Source organism: Callorhinus ursinus, unplaced genomic scaffold (genome assembly GCF_003265705.2).
Source record: "Callorhinus ursinus isolate GAN/ISIS: 27379988/994484 unplaced genomic scaffold, GSC_fseal_2.0 scaffold109, whole genome shotgun sequence".
Taxonomy (NCBI): domain Eukaryota; kingdom Metazoa; phylum Chordata; class Mammalia; order Carnivora; family Otariidae; genus Callorhinus; species Callorhinus ursinus.
The window spans coordinates 1,344,152-1,364,860 of record NW_027397171.1 but is presented as its reverse complement, the minus strand read 5'-3'; the positions used below and the strand labels follow the sequence as shown (position 1 = coordinate 1,364,860).

General features: G+C 55.1%; 3 protein-coding genes and 1 long non-coding RNA gene across 7 annotated transcripts; 2 read left to right on the top strand and 2 right to left on the bottom strand.

Moving 5' to 3' along the window:
- Window positions 1–1,852: 1,852 nt before the first annotated feature.
- LOC112813492 (uncharacterized) lies at window positions 1,853–5,823 on the bottom strand. 4 transcript variants are annotated; one of them, XR_012377120.1, is made up of 3 exons: window positions 5,723–5,823; window positions 3,038–3,113; window positions 1,853–2,650 (listed from the first exon to the last, which is right to left on the bottom strand). It is a non-coding gene; the product is annotated as an uncharacterized lncRNA (long non-coding RNA). The 4 variants fall into 4 exon arrangements; XR_012377123.1 differs by lacking the exon at window positions 5,723–5,823 and adding an exon at window positions 3,623–3,652; XR_012377122.1 differs by lacking the exon at window positions 5,723–5,823 and adding an exon at window positions 3,419–3,610.
- On the top strand, window positions 5,801–11,065 carry POLR1H (RNA polymerase I subunit H). The gene is given in 5 exon segments (XM_025858549.2): window positions 5,801–5,951; window positions 5,953–6,155; window positions 6,254–6,354; window positions 6,517–6,626; window positions 10,231–11,065. Coding segments are annotated over 5 exon segments (558 nt in total). The 5' UTR covers window positions 5,801–5,832; the 3' UTR covers window positions 10,256–11,065.
- Window positions 11,066–12,067: 1,002 nt separating this feature from the next.
- PPP1R11 (protein phosphatase 1 regulatory inhibitor subunit 11) lies at window positions 12,068–15,147 on the top strand. The gene is made up of 3 exons (XM_025858545.2): window positions 12,068–12,303; window positions 13,434–13,542; window positions 13,862–15,147. Exons 1-3 carry the CDS (start codon window positions 12,235–12,237, stop codon window positions 14,062–14,064), a joined length of 381 nt encoding a protein of 126 aa, XP_025714330.1. The 5' UTR covers window positions 12,068–12,234; the 3' UTR covers window positions 14,065–15,147.
- A 150-nt stretch (window positions 15,148–15,297) lies between these two features.
- RNF39 (ring finger protein 39) lies at window positions 15,298–20,145 on the bottom strand. Its single transcript, XM_025858543.2, has 4 exons — window positions 19,512–20,145; window positions 18,002–18,024; window positions 17,717–17,808; window positions 15,298–16,272 (listed from the first exon to the last, which is right to left on the bottom strand). Exons 1-4 carry the CDS (start codon window positions 19,872–19,874, stop codon window positions 15,692–15,694), a joined length of 1,059 nt encoding a protein of 352 aa, XP_025714328.1. The 5' UTR covers window positions 19,875–20,145; the 3' UTR covers window positions 15,298–15,691.
- Between the last annotated feature and the right edge of the window lie 564 nt (window positions 20,146–20,709).

Below are 20,709 nucleotides of genomic sequence, written 5' to 3'. Positions count from 1 at the left end.
ATCCCTGAACAGACCCTAAGAACAGGCTTGTGGGCGCACAACCATAGTGCCATGAAAAGCGTACAGGCTCCAGGCTCACAAGCTGCCTTCGGCTCAGGTCGTGGTCCGGGGTCCGGGGGGTCCTGGGAGTGTGGAGTCTGCCTCTCCCTCTGCCTGCTGGGCGGGTGAAGATGTTGCTTACATCTCTCTCCCCCGGCTTGTGCGCGCTCTCTCTCTCTTTCAAACACATAAATAAAATCTTAAAGAAAAAAAAAAGAATACGAGACAAAAGAAAAGCATCAAGTGTGACTCAGGATTTAAGGGTGCTTGGGGTAATTACGGTGTTGCTCACACAGTCCAGGACATGAAGGTGAACTGTTTGTGAGGTGGAGGTGACAGAATCGGGTTTGGCCAAGCTGAGCCCTCTTTCCAGACTTTTGTTCTTGGCCATATGAGGTGGGAAACTGCCTTGCAATCACCAGTTGTTTTTCTGCTAGCTTTGGAGGAGAAAGGGGGCAGCTGACCTCACCAATGTGTGCAGCACTGAAAATCCTCATGGTAAACAATCACTTAGAAGAGCAACCCTCTCGGGACCCTCCTGAGCACTTTTTCTGTATCTCACTTAATAAACTTCTATCGCTTTACTCACACAAAAAAACAAACAACAACAACAAAAACAATCACTTACAGTTAAGTCATCTCGACACCCAATGTGGGGCTCGAACTCAGGACCCTGAGATGAAGAGTCGCAGGCTCCAGTGACAGAGCCAGCCAGGGGCCCCTACACTTATGTATGTCCCACTCAACTCAAAGAGCTTATCCTTGCCCTACTGATTTGGGTTTCTACGTCTCCTGCCCCTTGCCCTCGGGTGATACAGCCGTGCAGGGTTGAGGCTCTACCACTGGGACACAGAGATGGAAGGCCAGAGACCACAGTCTGCGGGAGGCAAATCAGGGAGCTGGGGAGGCAGAGCGGGCAGGTGGCAAACACAGAAGAGCCCCATCACTAAGGAATGTTCCGCTGCACACTGCTGATGTTGTGGTATTGGGGTCACGAGTGAACTGCTGGTCCAGGGGGTGGGCGTCAGGACCACGCGACTTACAGAGGGTGCCCCTTAGGGTGTCCAGCCTCTACTTCTCTGATTCTCTACTCACCCACTACCTTCCCAACGTTTCACTATCTGGAAAGAAAAGGAACTGAAAATGAAATCTGTAAATTTCATTCTGCTTGATTGAAATTCTCACTCAATTTGTCTTCTGAGTTATCAGTGAGGGTTGGGGGACATCTGCTTGAGAGAGGGTGAGTCAGGAAGATGTTGCTTACGTGGGCTGTGAATCCTGTGGCTGCCCTCCTTGCTCAGCTGGGCTGGGCTTGGTGTCCCTCCTGGGCACCGCACTGGTGCAGGCCTCCATCCTAGCCCTGACCACGCTCTGCGTGTGGAGTGGTCTGCATCATTACTTGTGGCCTAGTCAAGGGCAGGACTTGTCACTCACGATACCTGGCACACAGGAGGCTCTTAAAGTTCCTCACACATACAAAAGTGCAGGGTGCAAGCCAGACGTGTAGGGCCTGGTCGGTAGTGAACTCAAAGACCACATACTGAGCCTCAGCAACCTCCTCAAGATGGCTGGGAGGCTGGGAGCAGGGACAGAGGAGCGGTGGATCCCAATTCCTTACTCACCATCGTTGTCCAACCACCGCCCAGCTGACAACACCGACACGAGAGAGGATTCGCCACGTGCGTAAACACCAGGTACCTAAGACCACTGCACCAGGTTCACGCCCAGAACCATCCGATACCCCTGTAACTGATACAGACACAATATTCACGGAACTCTGGGCACAGATGAGGAAGAGCACGAAAAACAAGAGTTCGCTTACAACAAGTGATTTTATTATAAAAGCATTGAAACTTTACTCGTCTTTTATTTTTCCTATTTGGCTTCTCAGAAAGGGTGGCATGGTTAAGAATTTTCTTTGATGTGGTTTTATAATAGCATTCACTTCTTCTCTATTCTTCTCCACAAGGATACTCACTTTAATCCGGCTTCTACCGCGTGGCTGGTAAAGGGGATACGCAGTAACGCTTTCAAGCTCTTTTATCTCGCTCTTTGCTCTCCCGCGCCTGTCCCGTGTTGGCGGCTGGCTCTGGCTTTTTCTCAAGACTCTCTCCTTGAGCCTTTGCTCCAGGAGTTCTCTCCCCCGAAGCATGCGATCCTGGTGACCTTTAATTTGCATCTGTTCCCTCTCGCTTACCTGCCTTCTTGTTTGTACGCTCAGGACGCTGCGCTCTCCTGGCGCAATTTTTGGGAATGTTGTTTCACTAGGGGGCCGTGGTAACTGCCTACACGTTTTGGTCTTCAACTCTCTGAGCTGACCTGCCTTCTGAATGTGCCTTTCTATGTGTTTCACCTCTCTCCCGGGAACCAAGTAATACTGCTTTTGTCTCTCTAGCTTGTGGGTCGTTTTCCCCTCCGGTCTCTTCTTGATTTCATAGCCTGTCTCTTGTTCTTTCATCGTGTCCATTATTCTTCTATTATAATAAGACTCTGCTCTGGCAAGCCAATAGTCAAGAGAAAGAGCTTGCTCCCTACACAGTGTTTCATGCTCCTCCTGATATTTTTGAGTTATCAGCTGTCTCGCCGCTGTTGTATGCACGCCACCTAGATTCTGGCAAAGTGAGGTAGAGAATTTTATAATGTGACCGTCAAGAAAACACATTTAAACAGGAGCTTCCCCTCATTACTGACACTAAGAGGATACTCGGTCTCTTGTTTACTTTGGTGTTTAACAGTCAAGATTTTTACTCCCATTACTCCTAGGTGAAACTGTGAGCTCTCAGAATTGAATTACCCACCACCAAAATCAATAACTAGTTTTTAAAAAATATAGTATTGGGCATTTTGAACATAAAGCTCTGTTTTGCAAGTATGGATATGGCTAGACACATTTGCCAGTGTAGACACACTCCGGGGAGGGGCCACCTGTGCAGGATTTTAACCCTAAGGCTCCTTCTCCTATAGTAGTTCCAAACCATACCACGTGAAGATTATTTACCAAGACTTTTTTCTCCAGGGGGGACTGTTGACCTACAGCAATCCTAGGGTCTGTAGACGTCTTAGCCCAGGCCAAACTGGAAGATAAAAAAAAAAGCAGAGGTAGATTAGAATGTGGGAGGTGTCAGAACCTATCTGCTTATATACGGAACCAGAGAAACCAACTGTTTTGGTCAAGGCCAAGGGCATGTTCCCTCAGAAAGAGAGATCCTGCTGTGAGGCAGGACTACTTCCTCCAGGGAATTTAACAACAGCATCTAATCATTTCATAGAAACTAAGCGCGCACATCTCCCGTGGACTCAACGGGAACCATTCTGAATCTGGAATCTGGGCCTGGGAGAGGGAAGACGCAGGCTCCTTGGGGGAGTGCTGGGCACGCACGGCTCTGTCAGACTGCTCAGTCTCCCAGCCTCCTCTGTCCTCCGAGAGACTTCCAGACTCCAGTGGTCTCAGTCCCTCTCTCTGCAGCTTCTTGGTCCGGGCCCTCTCCGCCTCTATCAGCACATACAGCATCTCTGCCTTCCAACCTTCGGTTCTGAAATTCTGTTATGTGATCGCCCGCCCCTCTGCTTTCCTGCCTTATACCTGCTGCTCATCCTTCAACCTAAATCCATTATGAGACCATTCCCTGTTCAACCCTTGGGGTGGGAATTTGTGGTTACCCTTTTTTTATGGGTCAGGCTGATGGCAACACAAGTGAAGACTGCCAACTTTTTATGTGTCATCCCTGGTCTAATCTGAGTTTACTGTGAGGTCATGTTGAAGCCACTGGGGATGCCTGGCATTTCATCTCTGGCCTTTTGTACTGTTTATGGCAAAGAGCATGGGCTTTGAAGCCTGACAAGGCTATGTCTGAATCCTAATTGCACGGCTTCTGAGGTGTGCGACTCTGGGCAAGTAACAATCTCGGTCAGCTTTGTCATCTATAAAATGGACATAGAAGACACAGTCTGCTTCTCAGGGTTATAAAGAACAAACGTGCATTAGATTAAAGAGCCTGACACAATGCTTGACATGCGGTAAGTTCTTAGGAAATGGCACCTGGTCTCTCCTCCACAGGTCAAGCCCTGGACTCTATGTAACAGTGATTTTTACCTTCTTCTGAACACTTCCTTTTTTTTTTTTAACTCACTGGAAAATCATTCAGGGTTTACACTGTGATACCTATATTCCTCTATCATTTTTAACATCTTCTTGCTGAAATTTAGACTCTAAAAGGGTGGTAACTTATAATTTACATCTACAAATATATTATTAGAATGAATCTGATACCGAATATTGGAACTCACGGACTTCTTAGGCACATTCCTATTTGCCTACGTATACCTATTTTGATATTTAAAAAATACAACCATCTTACTTTTATTTCTCAGTACACAGAACCTAGCAGAGTACTTAACATTAGAGTACGTGATCCCAAGTTCTCAAAGTTAACGACTTGTTGACTACCCTTATCACATGATATTTGAGCATCTTTCTCTGGTATACTCGTAACTCTGTATCTTTTTGCTGAAACGTCTGCCAGTCTTCCTTGAGGTATAGACATGTTTGTTTTATACGGCTGTCCTGGGCCCTCACACTGGGTCCTACCCATGTACCTTCATTGCCCTCTCATCATTTGGACTCCCTAAGGTCATATAACAGTTTGCAACTTTGCATAAATACTAGTTGAACACATTGTGAGGCTGTGTTGAGAAAGGGCCATGCCTCATAGCCCGGCACATTAGGGCAGTATTCAATGCACGGGGGATCCTCACTGAATGCTTGTCCACCTGAAAAGGGAAAGCGAGGGGGAAAAAGCTAATTTCAATTTCCGTTTTCAAAGGAGACACCCAGAATAAAAACTGCCTACGTTGTGGGCTCAACCACAGACCTCCCTTCTTAAGACAGATGCAACGACACCCAGTAAAGTGACATGACGGGGTCTGTCTTTCCCGGCAGTCTGCTCGGAGTTTTACCCCGTCACTGCCGTCTTTCCATCACTGCAGGGAAAGGCAGAGCGGAGGCGCTCCCCGGGACACCACGGCCGGTCTCTCAGGGCAGGGGGCAGTGACCGCTCCGGGACCTTCCCTGGCACAGCTCCCTGCCCGGCTCGGGGGGCGGGCGGGACGGAACTAGCGAACTCATGCGGCCGCTGTCCCTTCAGGACAAGTTCCTCCTCCGGGTTGCAGGTTCCGGACGAACGAAAAGGGCACGGCTCCCCAGAGGTCCTCGCCCTCATGTTTCATGTCTTGTTTTAGGGAAGCGTCACGTGTCCGCGTCAGGAACGACGACGAGAATTCACGGCTGGCTGCGCCGGAGCCGGGGGACCAGCGGCGGGTGGGTCAGCAAGCGCCGGCCGGAGTCAACCTGGGGCACCCGCCCGCGGCTTTGGGGGCCCCCCGCGGCGGCTGGCCCCCCTCGTCTGCGGGGCGTCGGGCGTGCCGGCCTCTCCCTGCGCGCCTGCCAACCCCTGAGCCCCCTCCGCCGCGGCGCCGCCCGCCTGGCTCGTCCTCCGCCTTCGCCCGCGCCGCGCGCCGCCGCAGAGGGAACCCGCCCCGGGACGGCGAGGGCTGGAGCTCGCAGGCGCCAAGGGCCCGGGACTCGGGAAGGCCCGCCGATTCCCAGGGCCAGCGCCCCCCGTGAGCGGTGCGGGAACATGGACGCCCCAGGGCGGGACTCCCACCGCAGGGGCCCCGCGCTCACCCGCCGTCCTCCCGGCGCGGCTCGCGGGAGCGGCCGCACGCCGACCCCCCGCCCGCCTCCAGAGGCGCGGCTCTCCCCTTCGGACGCTCCGCAGCGCGGGGCGACGGATTATGACGTCACGGCCAATGACGAGCCGGCGCGGCGGGCGCTCTAGCCCGCCCCGCGTAGGGCCGGCGCTCTTGCCTGCTCTGGAGGACCGCACGCGGTGTGCGGGTCGGGACGCGGGGCACCGCAGGGGCGGCCGCTCGGTCGGGTCCGCGGAGGCGCTGCTCCCCGTCGCTCCGCACCCCGTGCGTCATGGACCGCGCGCGCTCCGGCTCCAGGTTCCAGTCGGACCTGGACTTCTGTCCGGATTGCGGCTCCATCCTGCCGCTGCCCGGGGCGCAGGACACGGTCACCTGTGTTCGCTGCGGCTTCCGCGTCCCCGTGCAAGGTGAGCGGCCTGGGGGTCGGCGGGGGGCCCTGACGCCGGAGGCGGCGCCGCGGGGAGAGCGGTGCGGGAGCTCACCACCGTACTTCCCGCCCGCGCAGACTTCGAGGGGAAGGCCGTGAACACCTGCATCGTGTTCCGCAAACCGGGGACAGCCGTGCCCGTGTCGGTGGAGGAAGGGCCCGAGTTCCAGGGACCCGTGGTGAGTTGATGACCTCCGGGCCTGGCCCCCTCGGCAGGGCGGTGAGGACACGCAGGGGTGGTTGCTGAGGTCCGGAGGGCAGCGGAGGGGGGTGGCGTGTGGTTCCCGTGGGCAGCCAGGGGCAGGACGGGGCCTCCCTGATCCGCCCCCGCTGCCGGCCAGGTTGACAGGCGCTGCTCTCGATGCGGTCACGAGGGAATGGCCTACCACACCAGACAGATGCGCTCAGCCGACGAGGGGCAGACGGTCTTCTACACCTGTACCAGCTGCAGGTGCGCGCCCTGCCCTGCCCCCATGCCCTTCCCCGGCCTGCTGGCTCACGGAACATCTCCACTGATTTCCTCCTTGTACTGAAGAAACAGTTCATTCCTTTTTTTTTTTTTTTAATTTTATTTATTTATTTGACAGAGGGAGACACGGCGAGAGAGGGAACACAAGCAGGGGGAGTGGGAGAGGGAGAAGCAAGAAACAGTTATTTCCTTTGCTCCCATCTCTCTCTACAATTAACAGGGAGGTTTGTGGTCTTTTTATTTTTGAAAGTTAACACTTTTCTTAATCTTTTTATAGCTAGTGAACTAAGCTTTTTAAGATATTTAAAAGGCTGGGCGCCTGGGTGGCTCAGTTGGTTAAGCGACTGCCTTCGGCTCAGGTCATGATCCTGGAGTCCCGGGATCGAGTCCCGCATCGGGCTCCCTGCTCAGCAGGGTGTCTGCTTCTCCCTTGGACCCTCCCCCATCTCATGCTCTCTCTCTCTATCTCATTCTCTCTCTCAAATAAATAAATAAAATCTTTAAAAAAAAAAAGATATTTAAAAGGCAATGAAAACATACGGAAGGCAAGTACTGCTTAGTAGTCAGCATGTTGTGTTGGAATCTCCCACTGGTTCAAGGTAGTCTTCCTTTTGTGAGAATCAGTCTCGCAACACTTCAAGAAACCCGGGAGCTCCGAATGGCTTGGGGGCGCCTGGGGGGCTCAGTCGGTGCAGCGTCTGCCTTCGGCTCAGGTCATGATCAGGGGCCCTGGGATCGAGCCCTGCATCGGGCTCCCTGCGCCGCGGGGAGTCTGCTTCTCCCTCTGCCTCTGTCCCTCTCCCCACTCGTTTTCTTGTCAAATAAAATCTCAAAAAAAATAAATTCTCGTCTTTTTATTCTTTTTTTAAAGTAAGCTCCACATGGAGCCCGATGTGGGGCTCAAACTCAGGACCCTGAGAACAAGACCTGAGCTGAGATCAAGAGTCAGATGCTTAACGGACTGAGCCACCCAGGCGCCCTCCTCCTTTTATTCTTAAAATATGTATTACATTTAAGTATATTACACATGAGTATTTATATTCTGTGTCTGGTAATTCTGATACCCATAGTTGTGGGTCTGATGCTGCTGTTTGTTGTTTCTGCTGACTGACTCATGGTACTTTTTTTCTGTTTACTTATTTCGTAGTTATTTGTTTAGTTTATGTATGTATGTATGTAATCTCTACATTGAATGTGGGGCTTGAACTCATGACCCCGAGATCAAGGGTTGCATGCTCTTCCCACTGAGCCAGGCAGGTGCTTCTCATGGTGCTTTTTCTATTTGTTTTTTGGTTTTTGACTATAAACGCACATTTTTTTTAGAATTTGAACTGTGGGAATTCTTTTGAGTCCTGGGGTGAATTCTGTATTCTCAGTGTTTCTGTTTCCTGTTCAGGTGCCTTAAGACACTCACCAACCTGGAATCGCTTTATGTTTTGTTTTAATTTATTTTATTTTATGATTTTATTTATTTGAGAGAGAGAGCGAGAGAGCACAAGTAGGGGAGAGGGAGAAGCGGGGATGGGACTCGATCCCAGGACCCTGAGATCATGACCTGAGCGGAAGGCAGACGCTTCACCGAGTCACCCAGGTGCCCCTGGAATCACTTTAAATAAATTCTTGGCTTCAGGTTTTTTGGAGCACATAGGTAGTATGAATTTGGGCTGCAAATCCATGTAAGGGCCAGCTTAGCCTTAGAAATTCTCAGGGGAGATCTTTTTTCTCCCTCTACCTAGTGAGACCATCAAATTCCACTTCTGCAGAGTTGGATTATTTTTTTTTTTTGTTCACTTTTATGCAGATGGGTAGCCCTTTGGGAACCTCAGATTTATGCAGAGTGTCTCCCATCAGACGTTCTGGGTTTGTCTCTGGTTCCTGTATGCGGCTGTCCAAACAACAAGGGACCGGTGGTAGCAAGGGCTTCAGTTCTGACTTAGCTGTCTAGATTACTGGCTGTACCTTGTTTTACTCAATGTGAAGACTGCCTTTACTTTCTTGCCATCCTACTGGCAGATTAAAAATATTTGTAGTTAGGTATACCTTTGAGAGTCTAACGTTTTTTCCCCCCAGTCTGACATACTAATTTTAACTTTTTTTTTTTTAAGATTTTATTTACTGAGAGAGAGCAAGCACAAGTGGGGGGGCAGAGGGAGAAGCAGGCTCCACGCGGAGCAGGGAGCCCGATGCAGGGCTTGATCCCACGACCCCAGGATCCCGACCTGAGCCGAAGGCAGACCCTCAACAGAGTGAGCCACCCAGGCGCCCCTAACTTTTCTTCTTAATGAACAGAAGTTTTTAATTTTTATAAGGTCCAGTTTATCCCTTTTCTTTTTTCCTTTCTTTTCTTTAACGCCAAGTGGCTCTTTGTATCCCTAGATAGCTTTTGCATGTACTTTATAATTCATTAGATGTATTTTTGGAATGCTTATATATATTTTTACTATTTAAGTTCAATTAGTTAACATATACTGTTAGTTTCAGAGGTAGAGCTCAGTGACTCATCAGTTGCATGTAGCACCCAGTGCTCATCAATCCCGTGCCCTCCTTACTGCCCATCACCCGGGTACCCCATCCCCCCACACCCTCCCCTCCAGCAACCCTCAGTTTGTCTCCTACAGTTAAGAGTCTCTTATGGTGGGGCGCCTGGGTGGCTCAGTCAGTTAAGCGCCTGGGTTCAGCTCAAGTCATGATCTCAGGGTCCTGGGATAGAGTCCTGCATCGGGCTTTCTGCTTGGCGGGGAGTCTGCTTCTCCCTCTGTCCCTCCGCCACCGCTTGTGCTCACTCTCTCTCTCTCTCTTGAATAAATAAAAAGGAGAGTCTCTTATGGTTTATCTCCCTCTCTGTTTTCATCTTATTTTATTTTTCCTTCCCTTCCTCTATGTTCATCTGTTTTTTTTTCTTATATTCCACATATGAGTGAAATCATATGGTATTTGTCTTTCTCTGATTGACTTATTTCACTTAGCATAATACCCTCTAGCTCCATCCACCTCATTGCAAATGGCAAGATTTCATTCTTTCTGATGGCTGAGTACTATGCCATCGTATATATGGACCACATCTTTATCCATTCGTCTGTTGATGGACATCTCGGCTCCTTCCACAGTTTGGCTATTGTGGACACTGCTGCTATGAACATGGGGGTGCAGGTGCCCCTTCTTTTCACTACATTTTTATCTTTGGGGTAAATACCCAGTAGTGCAATTGGTAGGTCATAGGGTAGCTCTATTTCCCAGTTTTTGAAGAACCTCCATACTGTTTTCCAGAGTGGCTGCACCAGCTTGCATTCCCACCAACAGCGTAGGAGGGTTCCCCTTTCTCCACATCCCTGCCAACATCTGTCGTTTCCTGACTTGTTCATTCTAGCCATTCTGACGGGTGTGAACTGGTATCTCATTGTGGTTCATTAGATATATTTTTAATCCAGCATTTTTAGTTCTCTTGAATTTGAAGGATTGTTTAGGGGAGCTAGTCTTCCACAATGTCATAAATAAAACTTCCTCCTTGATTTTTCAAGTGAATGTCTTATCTAATATTGCTAGAACCTCTGTGCTTAAATATAATGAGTCCTTTCTTTCTCCGTAGGTTCCAGGAGAAGGAAGACTCTTGATTTTTTTTCTGGGCAACTCAACAATTCTCCCTCTTCTCTTCTTTGGACGGTGAGGGATACTGGGTTCTTAGATCCTTTGTCCATCCTAGTTGAAATATTTTGCTCCCATAGAAGGAAATTATCATGTGGGGATTAACACTGTCCCTAGAGTACACCTACTCTAGTTGAGTTTCCTTATCAAAGTTATATTTTTCTATGTGAGCCAGACATATGTATGTTATTTATAACCTGTGTTCCAAAACGAATTTAAATGAATTTGGAGATTTATTTGTTCTTTCAATAAGTATATCAGCTACAAAAATATATATAAATTATATATGAGAAGGAAAAAGGAAAAAAAAAAAAGGACAAAAAAATGGAGCCGGGAATGAGACTAATAGAAAAAGTAATTAAAAGTATTCCATCACTAAATCTATTTGGTTCCTGAGTTTAGGGAAACAACATGTAGGAATCTGGATAGTGGAAGATTGAACAAATAATTTAACCAGATCTCTTTAACATGGGAGCTTGCACAACAAAAAATCTGATACTAAGGGACACCAGTATGTGCTTAGTACAGTTGGACTTTTTGAAAATTGTTTTTTTTATTGCTGTTGAGATAAATGTAATATATACTCATTGTAATGGATTCATACGTAGAAAGGTGGAAAAAAGTAAAAATTACAAGGAATCCCACTTCAGAGAGATACCTTTTTTTTTAAAATGGGTTTTACTATATACATGCTGAGTTTTATCTTGCTTTTTATCAGTTTGACCAAAAACGTAAAAGGTAAAACACTGTAGTCCGGGCACAATAAACATTCAGATTTACTCTGGGAGCCTGTGTTTTTGCGTTCCTAGCCCTTTGCAGGTTTAGAGCTCTCAAACTCACTGTCTGGTCCCCCCACCCCGCCACCTCGGCCACGTGGAGGGGAGGGCAGGCGGGCGTCGCTGCGCCCGTCGCCCCCGGTCTGAAATCCGAAACAGACCCGTCGGTCTGTCCAGCCCACTTCCAGCCGTCCCTGACCCCTGACCCCCAGCACCGGCTTCCGCGAGCGGCGCGCGGGCCTCCGCCCGGGGGAACCGCGGCTCCCGGGGGGCCTCCGCCGAGCCTGCCCCTCCGACCCCCCCGGCCGCCCCGCCCTTGCTTCTGAGACACTGGCAGTGCCCCTATCAGAGCGCCCCTGGGGTCACTGACCGCCGCCCCCGTCGCCACCCCCGACAGCGGGCAGTATAGGGCTTCGGTTTCACGGACGAGACGCACAGCTGCGCCAGTTGGTATCTCAGAGTCTTGCCAGCCAGCAGACTGGGTGGGGGCTCCGAGGCGGGGTCTGGGGACAGTCCGAGCAGACGGCGCATGAGGCACCCGCCCCAGCGCCCGCAGAGCCCGGGCCTCATCAGGTGCGTGCACCTGCCTCTGGGGCCGAAGCTCCGTTTCCACGGGAAGCCGGGAAACCCACGTAGGCACTGCGAGCTGCTTACGGCTGCAGCCGCGGGGTGGTCTGCCCGGGCCCGGGGCCCCGCCCACGGCCCCGCCCCCAGCCCCGCGCGGCCCCTCCGGACCGCCCCCCTGCCTCGTCTCCGCTGCGCGTGCGCGTGCGCCTGCTGCGCGTGCGCGTGCGCCTGCTGCCCGCGCTCCACACCCGCAGTGACGCCTCTTCCGCCAAGTCTGTGGCTGCCTCTTGCGGCGCCTGCGCACTGTCACGTGATGGCGGAACTAATCCGGCGACGCGTGCGCTTAGACGCCTTTAGTGCCCGGGAAAGGAAAAGGGGAACTACAGAGTGCGTCACACCCGGAAGCAGGGAGCCGGAAGTGGGGTTGGACAGGTTATTCCCCGGGGTGGGGAAGCGGAGGCCCAGGAAGAGGGGGAAAAAAGAAGGTGGAGGATCCTGGCTGCTATTCTGAGCCCGATACCGATTGTCTTGACCCCAGAGACACAGAGAAAGGGAAGGGTGTCTCCTCCCCCTTCTTCCCCTCCTCCCTCTCCTCAGCCTTAGCCATGGCCGAGGCAGGGGCCGGGCTGAGTGAGACCGTCACTGAGACAACGGTTACCGTGACAACCGAGCCCGTGAGAAAGGCGGGGGGGGCGGTGCTCCTCGGGGTCTTCGGGAGAGGCTGGGAGGGAGGTGCTGGGGCTCTGGGAGGAGCGGGGTGGATAGCCTGGGGTCGGGAGAAGCGCCAAGGGTGCGGGATTTCCGCAGTGGCAGAGATGGTGCAGGAGGCCGACCAGGCGGCATGGAATGGGGAGGCAGAGTTGGGGTGCAGGTGCTGCTGCCCGGGGCGGGCACACGGGGTAGGGAGGCAGAGTTGGGGTGCAGGTGCTGCTGCCCGGGGCGGGCACATGGGGTAGGGAGGCAGAGTTGGGGTGCAGGTGATGGGGTGGCGGTGACCCAAGGATGGTACCTGGGGGATTGAGGAGCAAGGCAGGTGCTGGGGGAAGATGAAGGGTTCTGTGAATAAGCATGGCTGGAGGCCTGCTGTAGGGCAGTTTGCCCAGAAGCATACTTGTCAATAAGTATTTGTTGAACAGGTGACTCTAAAAGGAAGTGGAGGAAATGAGTGAACAAGACAAAGGAGGTGGAGATAGTATTTTGAGAAATCAGAAGAGATGAAAATAGAGAAATGAGTAGCATTTTTGCAAAAACAGGTTAAGTTGCTTTCAAAGGGAGCAGGTGTATTGGGCTTAATAGCTCCTGGGTTAAGGGCCTTTCAAATAATAGCAGAGATGACCTGTTGCCTAGCATCCTGGCATCTCTGCTATTATTTGAAGATGCTGGGGAATGGGTGGACAGGAAGTGGGGCGCAGGGCTTGAGGATGAGAGAGGGGTCTGGAAGAAGAAAGGGAGGTCAAGGGTTAGGTACTGGGGACTGAGAAAATAATGTTCAAGTATTAAGACCTCCAAGGATGATTTGGGGAGGAAGACGGAGAAACAGCGAGGATTATCTTTTCCTTTGAAGATTTGCTGGGACCTTCCCTAGGTTAGGAACTGTGTCTTCTCTGTATCCTAGCAGTTATGGAGAACATTCGATTCCCCAGGGACTCCTTGAGGTCAAAGCCCTGTTGTGTTCTGTCCTCTCCCAGCACTCAGCTCCTCTGCTGCCCTGTCTGTGACTGATTCAACTGGGGCCCCGGGAGGGAGTGGGAAAGGTCAGCCGCAGGGGACTAGATAGGTATGCCCGTGCCTCTCCACCTTCCAGGAGAACCGGAGCCTTACCATCAAGCTTCGGAAACGGAAGCCAGAGAAAAAGGTAGAATGGACGAGTGACACTGTGGACAACGAACACATGGGCCGCCGCTCATCAAAATGTGAGTGATTGTTGGCCGCCAGCAGCTGCCTGCAGCCCTGTCACTGGCTTCAGGGAGACCAGGTTCAAGTAGAGGGAGCAAGGTGGGGATATGCCGAGGCCTGAAGGCGACAGGTATCAGAACGGGGAGATTCCTGGCGGAAAGGACAGGGGTTTGGGTGCCTGAGCCCCAGGGGGTGGGCGTGGGGAAGCTGGATCCTGGAAGGGAGAAGGAGCCCATGGTGGAGGCAGGAGTTGTCACTGAGATCCGGTGGGAGTAGAACTGTCTGTACACCCTAACTTTTGCTCCTTTTTTACCGGGCTCCTCCCTCCAAATCCAGGCTGCTGTATTTACGAGAAACCTCGGGCCTTTGGCGAGAGCTCCACGGAGAGTGATGAGGAGGAAGAGGAGGGCTGTGGTCATACACACTGTGTACGGGGCCACCGCAAAGGACGGCGTCGTGCAACCCCAGGACCGAGCCCCACCACCCCTCCCCAGCCTCCTGACCCCTCCCAGCCCCCTCCAGGGCCAATGCAGCACTAAATTCCTCTCTCCCCCACCATTCCTGTGTCTGTCTGGCCCTGAATGTATTCATGTGGCTCCCTGGGGACTAAACCCCTGGTTTGATCCCCCCTCCGGTCCCCTCCTCCCCTCCCCTCTGCCTGATGGAAGGAAGAGGGAGACGAGGGTAGACAGAGGTCCTGGAATTCTGACTTGCTGCTATTCCAGAACCCAGACTTCTGGGTTCCCCCAGCCCTCATTTCTCCTTCCAGTACTCATCCTCTGTTCTGCAGGGATCCAGGCGTCTTGGTCCCAGTCTTTCCCCCTTGTTCTCACTGCCAAACCGCCTGTCCTGGGACCCAGTTCTCTTGGCCCCTTGCATTCTCTCCTTGAGGCCCAAACACTTAAATTGGGTTTTCAGCAGCCCCAGCTTTCACTGCCAGGGTCCCAGTCGGATTTGGGGCAGTCTTGCCCCAGCTATGCTTGTTAATCCTGGCTTCGAGCTCTTCCAGTAATGTATTTATATAATCTGAACTCCTAGTCCTTGCCTGTGGGATGTGAGGCCTTGTGGGAGACCTCAGGGCTCCCAGGGGGCTCCCAGCCCTTCCCCTCTCCTGCCCTCCCCCCTCCTGCCCTCCAGAGGAGTTGGGAGAGAGGTCTTTGCTTTCTCACCGTTAATGGGAAATAGAAAAGGAAATAGGCATGGCCTCTCCTCACCCTTCTCATAAAAAAAAAAAAAAAAAAAAAGATACAGGATTTCCAACAAAGCCAGCTTGAAGGCTGGTCACTTAGAGCCAACTATCTCCTCCGTCTTCTGGCTTCAGAGACAGATCCAGCATAGTCCTGAGGCCCTGGGTCCCTGGGGGAGGAAGGAAAAGACAGGGAGCAAAGAGATGGGGGTGTGTCCCCTATACTGCACTCTTACCCATTCCTTCCTAGGCTTTGATGTGTCTGCCAGCCCAGATGTCCCCTCTCAGCCCTCCCCACTCCTTACTGGGATCGTGACATCATTTTCTAGGCCTCTTGCCATATGCACAGTTGCAGAGAGGAGTCAAATCCATACCACCACTGAGATCTCAATTTATTGCCACAGATGCACAAAATAAATAACCCAGCATCACAAAACGTGTTAAATATGGGCCCATTTATACATACGGAGAAAGATGTGAAGCTATATACAAGGATGAGCTTGGGGTGTCTGTGCCATTCCCAGGTCGAGGAGAGAGCACCACTGGTTCCTTACAAGGGGGAGTCTTCAGGAGGTTCCAAAGGGGGAAAGGCCATGAGCACGGAGTAGAGCTGCCTGCCCCTTTCCCCAAAAGGACAGTAAGCCGCCTAGAGGGCCCTGGGACCCAGGCAGTCTTGAAGAGGAAGCTCCGATTGGACAGGGCAGGGAAGCCCGAGCCTCAGAGCTGTGGAGATGGACTGGGCCCTTCCCGGAGACCGGGAGAGGAGGCAGGAGCGGGGAGGGAGGCCGTGGGTTAGGAGCCTGGTGGAGCGTTCCGGTCTGGACTAGCGGAAGGTGGGAGGGGAGAGATGAGGCGGGAAGTAACCGAACGTGGAGCCGCGTCCGGGAGGGAGGGGCAGGCGTGGACGCGGACACTGAGGCCAAGGGGAAGGGTGCGCACCCCTGCGTGAGTGCCCCGCTCCCGGCGGGTGTGGGTGGGACTCAGCCTTCGGCCGGCACGATACGAAGCGGGGCGCGGGCGTCGCGCGTGCAGAGCAGCGGGAAGACGCGCTCCCCCAGGGGCCCCGGCGCCTGGAAGGCGAAGAGCAGGTCCAGCGAGCGGCCGTCGTAGAAGGCCACGCGGCCCCGTTCCCAGTCCAAGTCCACGCGGATGCGGCGCGGCGGGGGCCCGGCGCCGCCCAGCGGGGTGGGCTCAGGAGCCGTGAGGGCCCACAGGCGGCCACCGCGGCCCTCCACGGCCCACACGGCCCCCGCGGGGCACAGCCCCACGCGGCCCTTGCGGCGCACCGACTCCCCGGCCGCACCCACGGCGTAGCGGCTCTCGCCGTAGTCCTCGTCCTCCCCACAGGAGTCTGGGCTGGAGGCGGCCTCGGCGGTCTCCACCTCCCAGCAGTGCCGGCCGGCCCCAAAGCCCTGTGCGCCCAGCACCGCCGGGAGATGATCGAAGCGCGCGGGGCCGTCGGGCGGCGCGGGAGTCCCCGGGGGGGCCAGGCGGACGCCGCGGCGGTCCGCCGAGATGAGCAGGCGGCAGTGCGCGGTGCCAGGGTCCAGGGTCAGGTCGGCTGCACGGGGGAAGGCAGGAGAGGAGCGCTTGAGGGGCTTTCCGAGTCAGAGGCGGTGGGGCCTGACAGCGTGCAGCAGAGAGCACCAAAGGAGCCTCGCCGCAGCTCCAAAAGCGGCCTAGGCCTGAGTGGGGTAAGGGGTAGAAAAGGGCGGGCTTGGGCAACACTCGGCCTGCACTGATGCGCCGCTTGTGTGCCGCTGGATTTGGACAAGGACCGTGCTGACCCTGGGCAGGGGACACAGTGCAGAGGGCAAAAGAGAGCCGGCCTGGAGTGTGGGGTCGGGGGAAGAGTTTAGCCGGTCCAACTTGCAGGGAGGAGTGAGGACTGGTCCTGCCCTCTGCTGCATCGGGTGGGGCAATCGAGCTGGGTCAGCCGGACAGGGAAGGCTGCTCAGAAGAGAAGCACTGATAGGAGAGACACTGGGACCCCAAGGGGAGGTGGGAGTGGGCTGGCTGGTTGCTTTGGGGCAGAGGAGGAGAGGGACGGTGGTGAGAGCCAAAGGGACCAGAAGTATTCCTGTGTGGTTTGCTTTTGAGGAAAAGACTCTGGATTGGGGTTGCTAGAAGCAGTCTGGGTCTGGTGGGATGGTGGGTGACCAAGACTGTGGAGCACCTTTGGCACTTTGTTTGTTTGTTTGTTTGTTTGTTTAAGATTTTATGTTTAAGTCATCTCTACACCCAGCGTGGGGCTTGAACTCATAACCCTGAGATCAAGAGTCGCAGGCTCCGCGGACAGAGCCAGCCAGGCACCCCTCTGGCAGTTTAAAGAAGGTAGGGGGCAGCTTTGATAATGGGCGGGGAGGGAACTCCCCAGGAGCTGCAGAGAGATGTGGGTCTTCTGGAGAGGGGTAATGCCATGGGGCAGAAGCAGCTGACCCCCAAGGGTCTGTTTGTGAGAGTATGATGCTGGCATATGGGGAACTGAGGACAGACATTGTTACGGGTCGAACTGTGTTCCCCTCAAAAAGATATGTTGCAGTCTCCCAGTACCTCAGAATGTGAACTTTGTTGGAAATAGAGTCCTTACAGAGGTAATTAAGTTAAAATGAGGTCATTAGGACAGGCCCTAGTCCAATATGACTGAAGTCTTTACAAAAAGAGGAAATTTGGACCCAGAGACAAATGAGTACCAGGGGAAACCATGTGAAGACACAGGGAGGAGGCCATCTTTGGGCCACGGAACCCCCGAGGTTCCCAGATGCTAGGAGAGAGGCAGGGAGCAGATTCACCCAAACAGCCTTAGAAGGAAGCAGTCCCACCAACTTCTTGCAGAACTATGAGACAGTCTGTGTTGTTTAAGCCACTCACTATGTGGTGCTCTGTTCCAGGGGCCCCAGGACACTGATGTAGAAGTCAGAAAAGACTTGAGCATGTTTGAGAGAGAAAAGGGAGCAAGCCTGAGACAGACTCCCACTCGGTGGGGTCCCTTCTGCCCTCCTTACCCGTCAGTCTGTGGAGCATGTTTTTGACCACTGGATAATCTTCGGGGAGAGCATCGTCTGAGTTAGATGACTTGGGTGGTGGGGCATCAAGTCTGGGCAGATGGGGGAGAAGGGTCAGGAAATCGGGAGACACCCTCTGCCCTCTGATGCCCCCACCCCTACCCCACTCACATCTCTGGAGCAGGAAACCTGTCCGTGAGTGGGGACAAAGCTGTGAGCCCGTGGAGAAGGTGATGGATGTGGTGGCCGGTAGTGGAAAGGAAGGGACGGTAAAATGGAACTCACCTTCTCCAAGTCTTCCTTATATCCTGGGATGGGCAGAAGAAAACATGGATGTGAGCCCTGGGCTTTGTACTCAGGAGCCCTCCCCCTCTTCCCCTTCCCCAGTAGCTGGGTCTCCGTTGGTGAGCTCCCCATCACCTCTCAGAGTGATCTCGCTCACCCCTTTGTCCCCTTTCAGGGCCCGACCTTCCTGTCCATCCTCATCCGCTGCCCTCCTTCCCTTCCCCTTCACCAGCCTCGCCCAGGCCTTGTTTCTGCCCCCCTTAGCTTCCGGAGCCCTTACCTTTCCCTGCTGCCTCTCCCAGCCTCAGTCTGCCTCTTTCAGTGGTCCCCTGTCCTTCTGTACCTGCCTGAGGGTGGCCTCCCCTCCGTCACAGGCCCGAACACCCAGAGCCCCGGGGCTAAGAGTTGGTATATAAAAGCCTTCTAACAAAGCTGCTTCCCCCTGTTGCCATAAAAGACCTGTGGCGTTTTTCGGGCCCTTTGCTTTGTGTCTGTCACGCTGACACACTTGGATGTGTCCCCGGAGGTCCTGGCGGATCTGCAGGGTACCATGGGAACCAGGAGGAGCCCTGGATGCCCCCCTCCAAATACCAGGGTCCCCCTGCCCCTATCACTATCCCTTGGGGATGACTGAGCAGGCCAGCGTGGTGGTGAAGGGAAGAGAGGAAAGGCAATTTGCCTAATTATGCCAATCACACCTGGACTAATTAGGTCTGTGTAGACTTCAAAGTGTGGAAGCAAGACCCGAGACCGGCTAGGCTGCTGGGAAGAAGCCCGTCAGGAATCCGGGACGCCTGGGGGGGCTGGGCAAGGGAATGGAGCTGGCTGATGGCCAAGGAGTCGGGGCCAGGACTGGCGCAGGGGGGCGGGGTGCGGGATGGGATGCGGGGCGGGAGCCAGAGGTCCCAGCGGCGGGTGGACCTGGCCTGCACCCGTCGCCGCCCCCGCCGGGGGCCCTGGGAGGAGCCGAGGACAGCAATAACAAATAGCGCCCGGCGCGGCTCGGGCAGGAGCCCGGGGCTCACCGGTGCCTCGACGCTCCCGGGGCCTTTGGCTCTGCTTTCCCTCCCTCGCGCCCTCCTCTGACAGCCCCTCCTTCCCCGCCCCTGCACTCCAGCTGGTTCTCGCCCTGCCCTAGGCTGGTTCTGACCCCCGCAGTCCTCGCAGGCCTCGGCCGGCCCGCGCCCTCCCGTACTCCCTCCGGGTCCCCAACTCCCCGGCGCGCAGCCGCGTCCCTCCGCAGCTCCAGCGCTCTGCCAGGGGGCTCCGGACGCCCCGCGTTCCGTCCAGCCCCCTGACCCCTGGGTAAAGTGTGAACTCCTTCCCCTTGTCCTTCCTGGCACCTCTCGCGTCACTCCAGGGACTTGGGGTCAGCCCCCCGCCCCCTCGTCCTTTGCTTTTCTCAAAGCCATTCTTTGCCTAAACTTCCAGAAGGGCCCCGCCCCCCGGGAGCCCCTAGTCTCGCCCTTCCACCAGCGGCAGCGGATCCGCGAAGCACGACCCGCCTTACCTCTCCGTGTGGGTCCAGGCAGCCCATGGTGGGGATGCGGCCCCCTCTGCGCCTCCCCGCGCGGGCCCCCGGCTCAGCCAGCTTCTCCCGCAGCTCCCGGCTGATGCGCACCTCCACCGCCAGCCGCACGTTGGACCTCAGGCTGCGGCGGGGGCACGGCTGGCCGCAGCAGGGGCAGGCGGTGGGGGCTGCCTGGGCGCCGGCGGCCGGCGGGGCGCCCCAGCAGCGGGCCAGGCACGCGCGGCAGAAGCTGTGCTCGCATGCCAGCAGCACCGGGTCCTCGAAGGGGCCCCCGCACAGCGGGCACGTCGCCAGCTGTTCCAGACGCTCCACCAGCCCCGGGCCCAGCTCGGGCCCCTCCATGGGGAGCGCGCGTTCGGGCGCCGACCCTTCCGCGACCCCTGCGGCCGCCTGCCAGCACGCGCTCCGCGAACCACGCCTGCTGCTAGCCGAGTGGAGGGTCCTCTCTCCGCCCGGCGCATGAACTTTCGGACGCTCTCCGGACGCCCTCCGGGGACGGCCTCCCTCCCTTCCACCAGTCTCGGTCTCGGCCGCGCTCCCCGCCGCGTTCCGGCTTTATAGGGCGGAGGAGGCCCCCGCGGCTTGTAAACATCAGGCCTTGCGTAACTCCTCATCTGGTTCTCCGGCTTCCCGGGGAAGGTTTGGGGGAGGAGGGCGGGAGGAAAGGACTTCTGGGTCCTCGAGGCGAGGGCGTGGTCAGGAGGGGGCGCTCCTGGGACAAAGCAGCACCCCGTGGGGAGGAAAGCGCCCCCCCTCCGCCGTCATCCCTCTAGGGCCCGAATCTCCCCTCCCCCTGGGCCTGTGCTGTGCCGGTGGGCCCGGTGCCCAGGCTCGCTTTTGGCATGGGTGCCCGCATCGCCAAGGTGTGAGTCATTCCAGGTGGCCGGCACACCTACATCTGGGGGCTGGGGGCGGAAGCAGGGATCCTGGTTCCTGTGGCTTTGCAGGCCTCTGAGTGTTGGTGTGTGCTGTCATTCCAGGCGACTCTCTCCTTTCCATCTTCCTGCCTTACCTATTAAGGGCTTAAGAACACTCTGAAGCTTCCTTCGGGGTAAGGGGCGGGGAGCAGGCGCCCACACCCCTGCCTCTGGCTGGCTCGCAGAGCCGGCCTCTCTTCCTGTGTCTCTCTAGTTCTTTCCATTTTTCCCGGTGTGTGTTTTCATTTCCACGTTTCTCT

Coding starts and splice junctions, on each gene's coding strand:
- PPP1R11 (XM_025858545.2), top strand. CDS start 12,235: ATGGCCGAGGCAGGGGCCGGGCTGAGTGAGACCGTCACTGAGACAACG. Junction 12,304..13,433: donor TTACCGTGACAACCGAGCCC/GTGAGAAAGGCG, acceptor TCCACCTTCCAG/GAGAACCGGAGCCTTACCAT. Junction 13,543..13,861: donor GGGCCGCCGCTCATCAAAAT/GTGAGTGATTGT, acceptor CTCCAAATCCAG/GCTGCTGTATTTACGAGAAA.
- RNF39 (XM_025858543.2), bottom strand. CDS start 19,874: ATGGAGGGGCCCGAGCTGGGCCCGGGGCTGGTGGAGCGTCTGGAACAG. Junction 18,025..19,511: donor GCCTGGACCCACACGGAGAG/GTAAGGCGGGTC, acceptor TGCCCATCCCAG/GATATAAGGAAGACTTGGAG. Junction 17,809..18,001: donor ATAAGGAAGACTTGGAGAAG/GTGAGTTCCATT, acceptor CCATCTGCCCAG/ACTTGATGCCCCACCACCCA.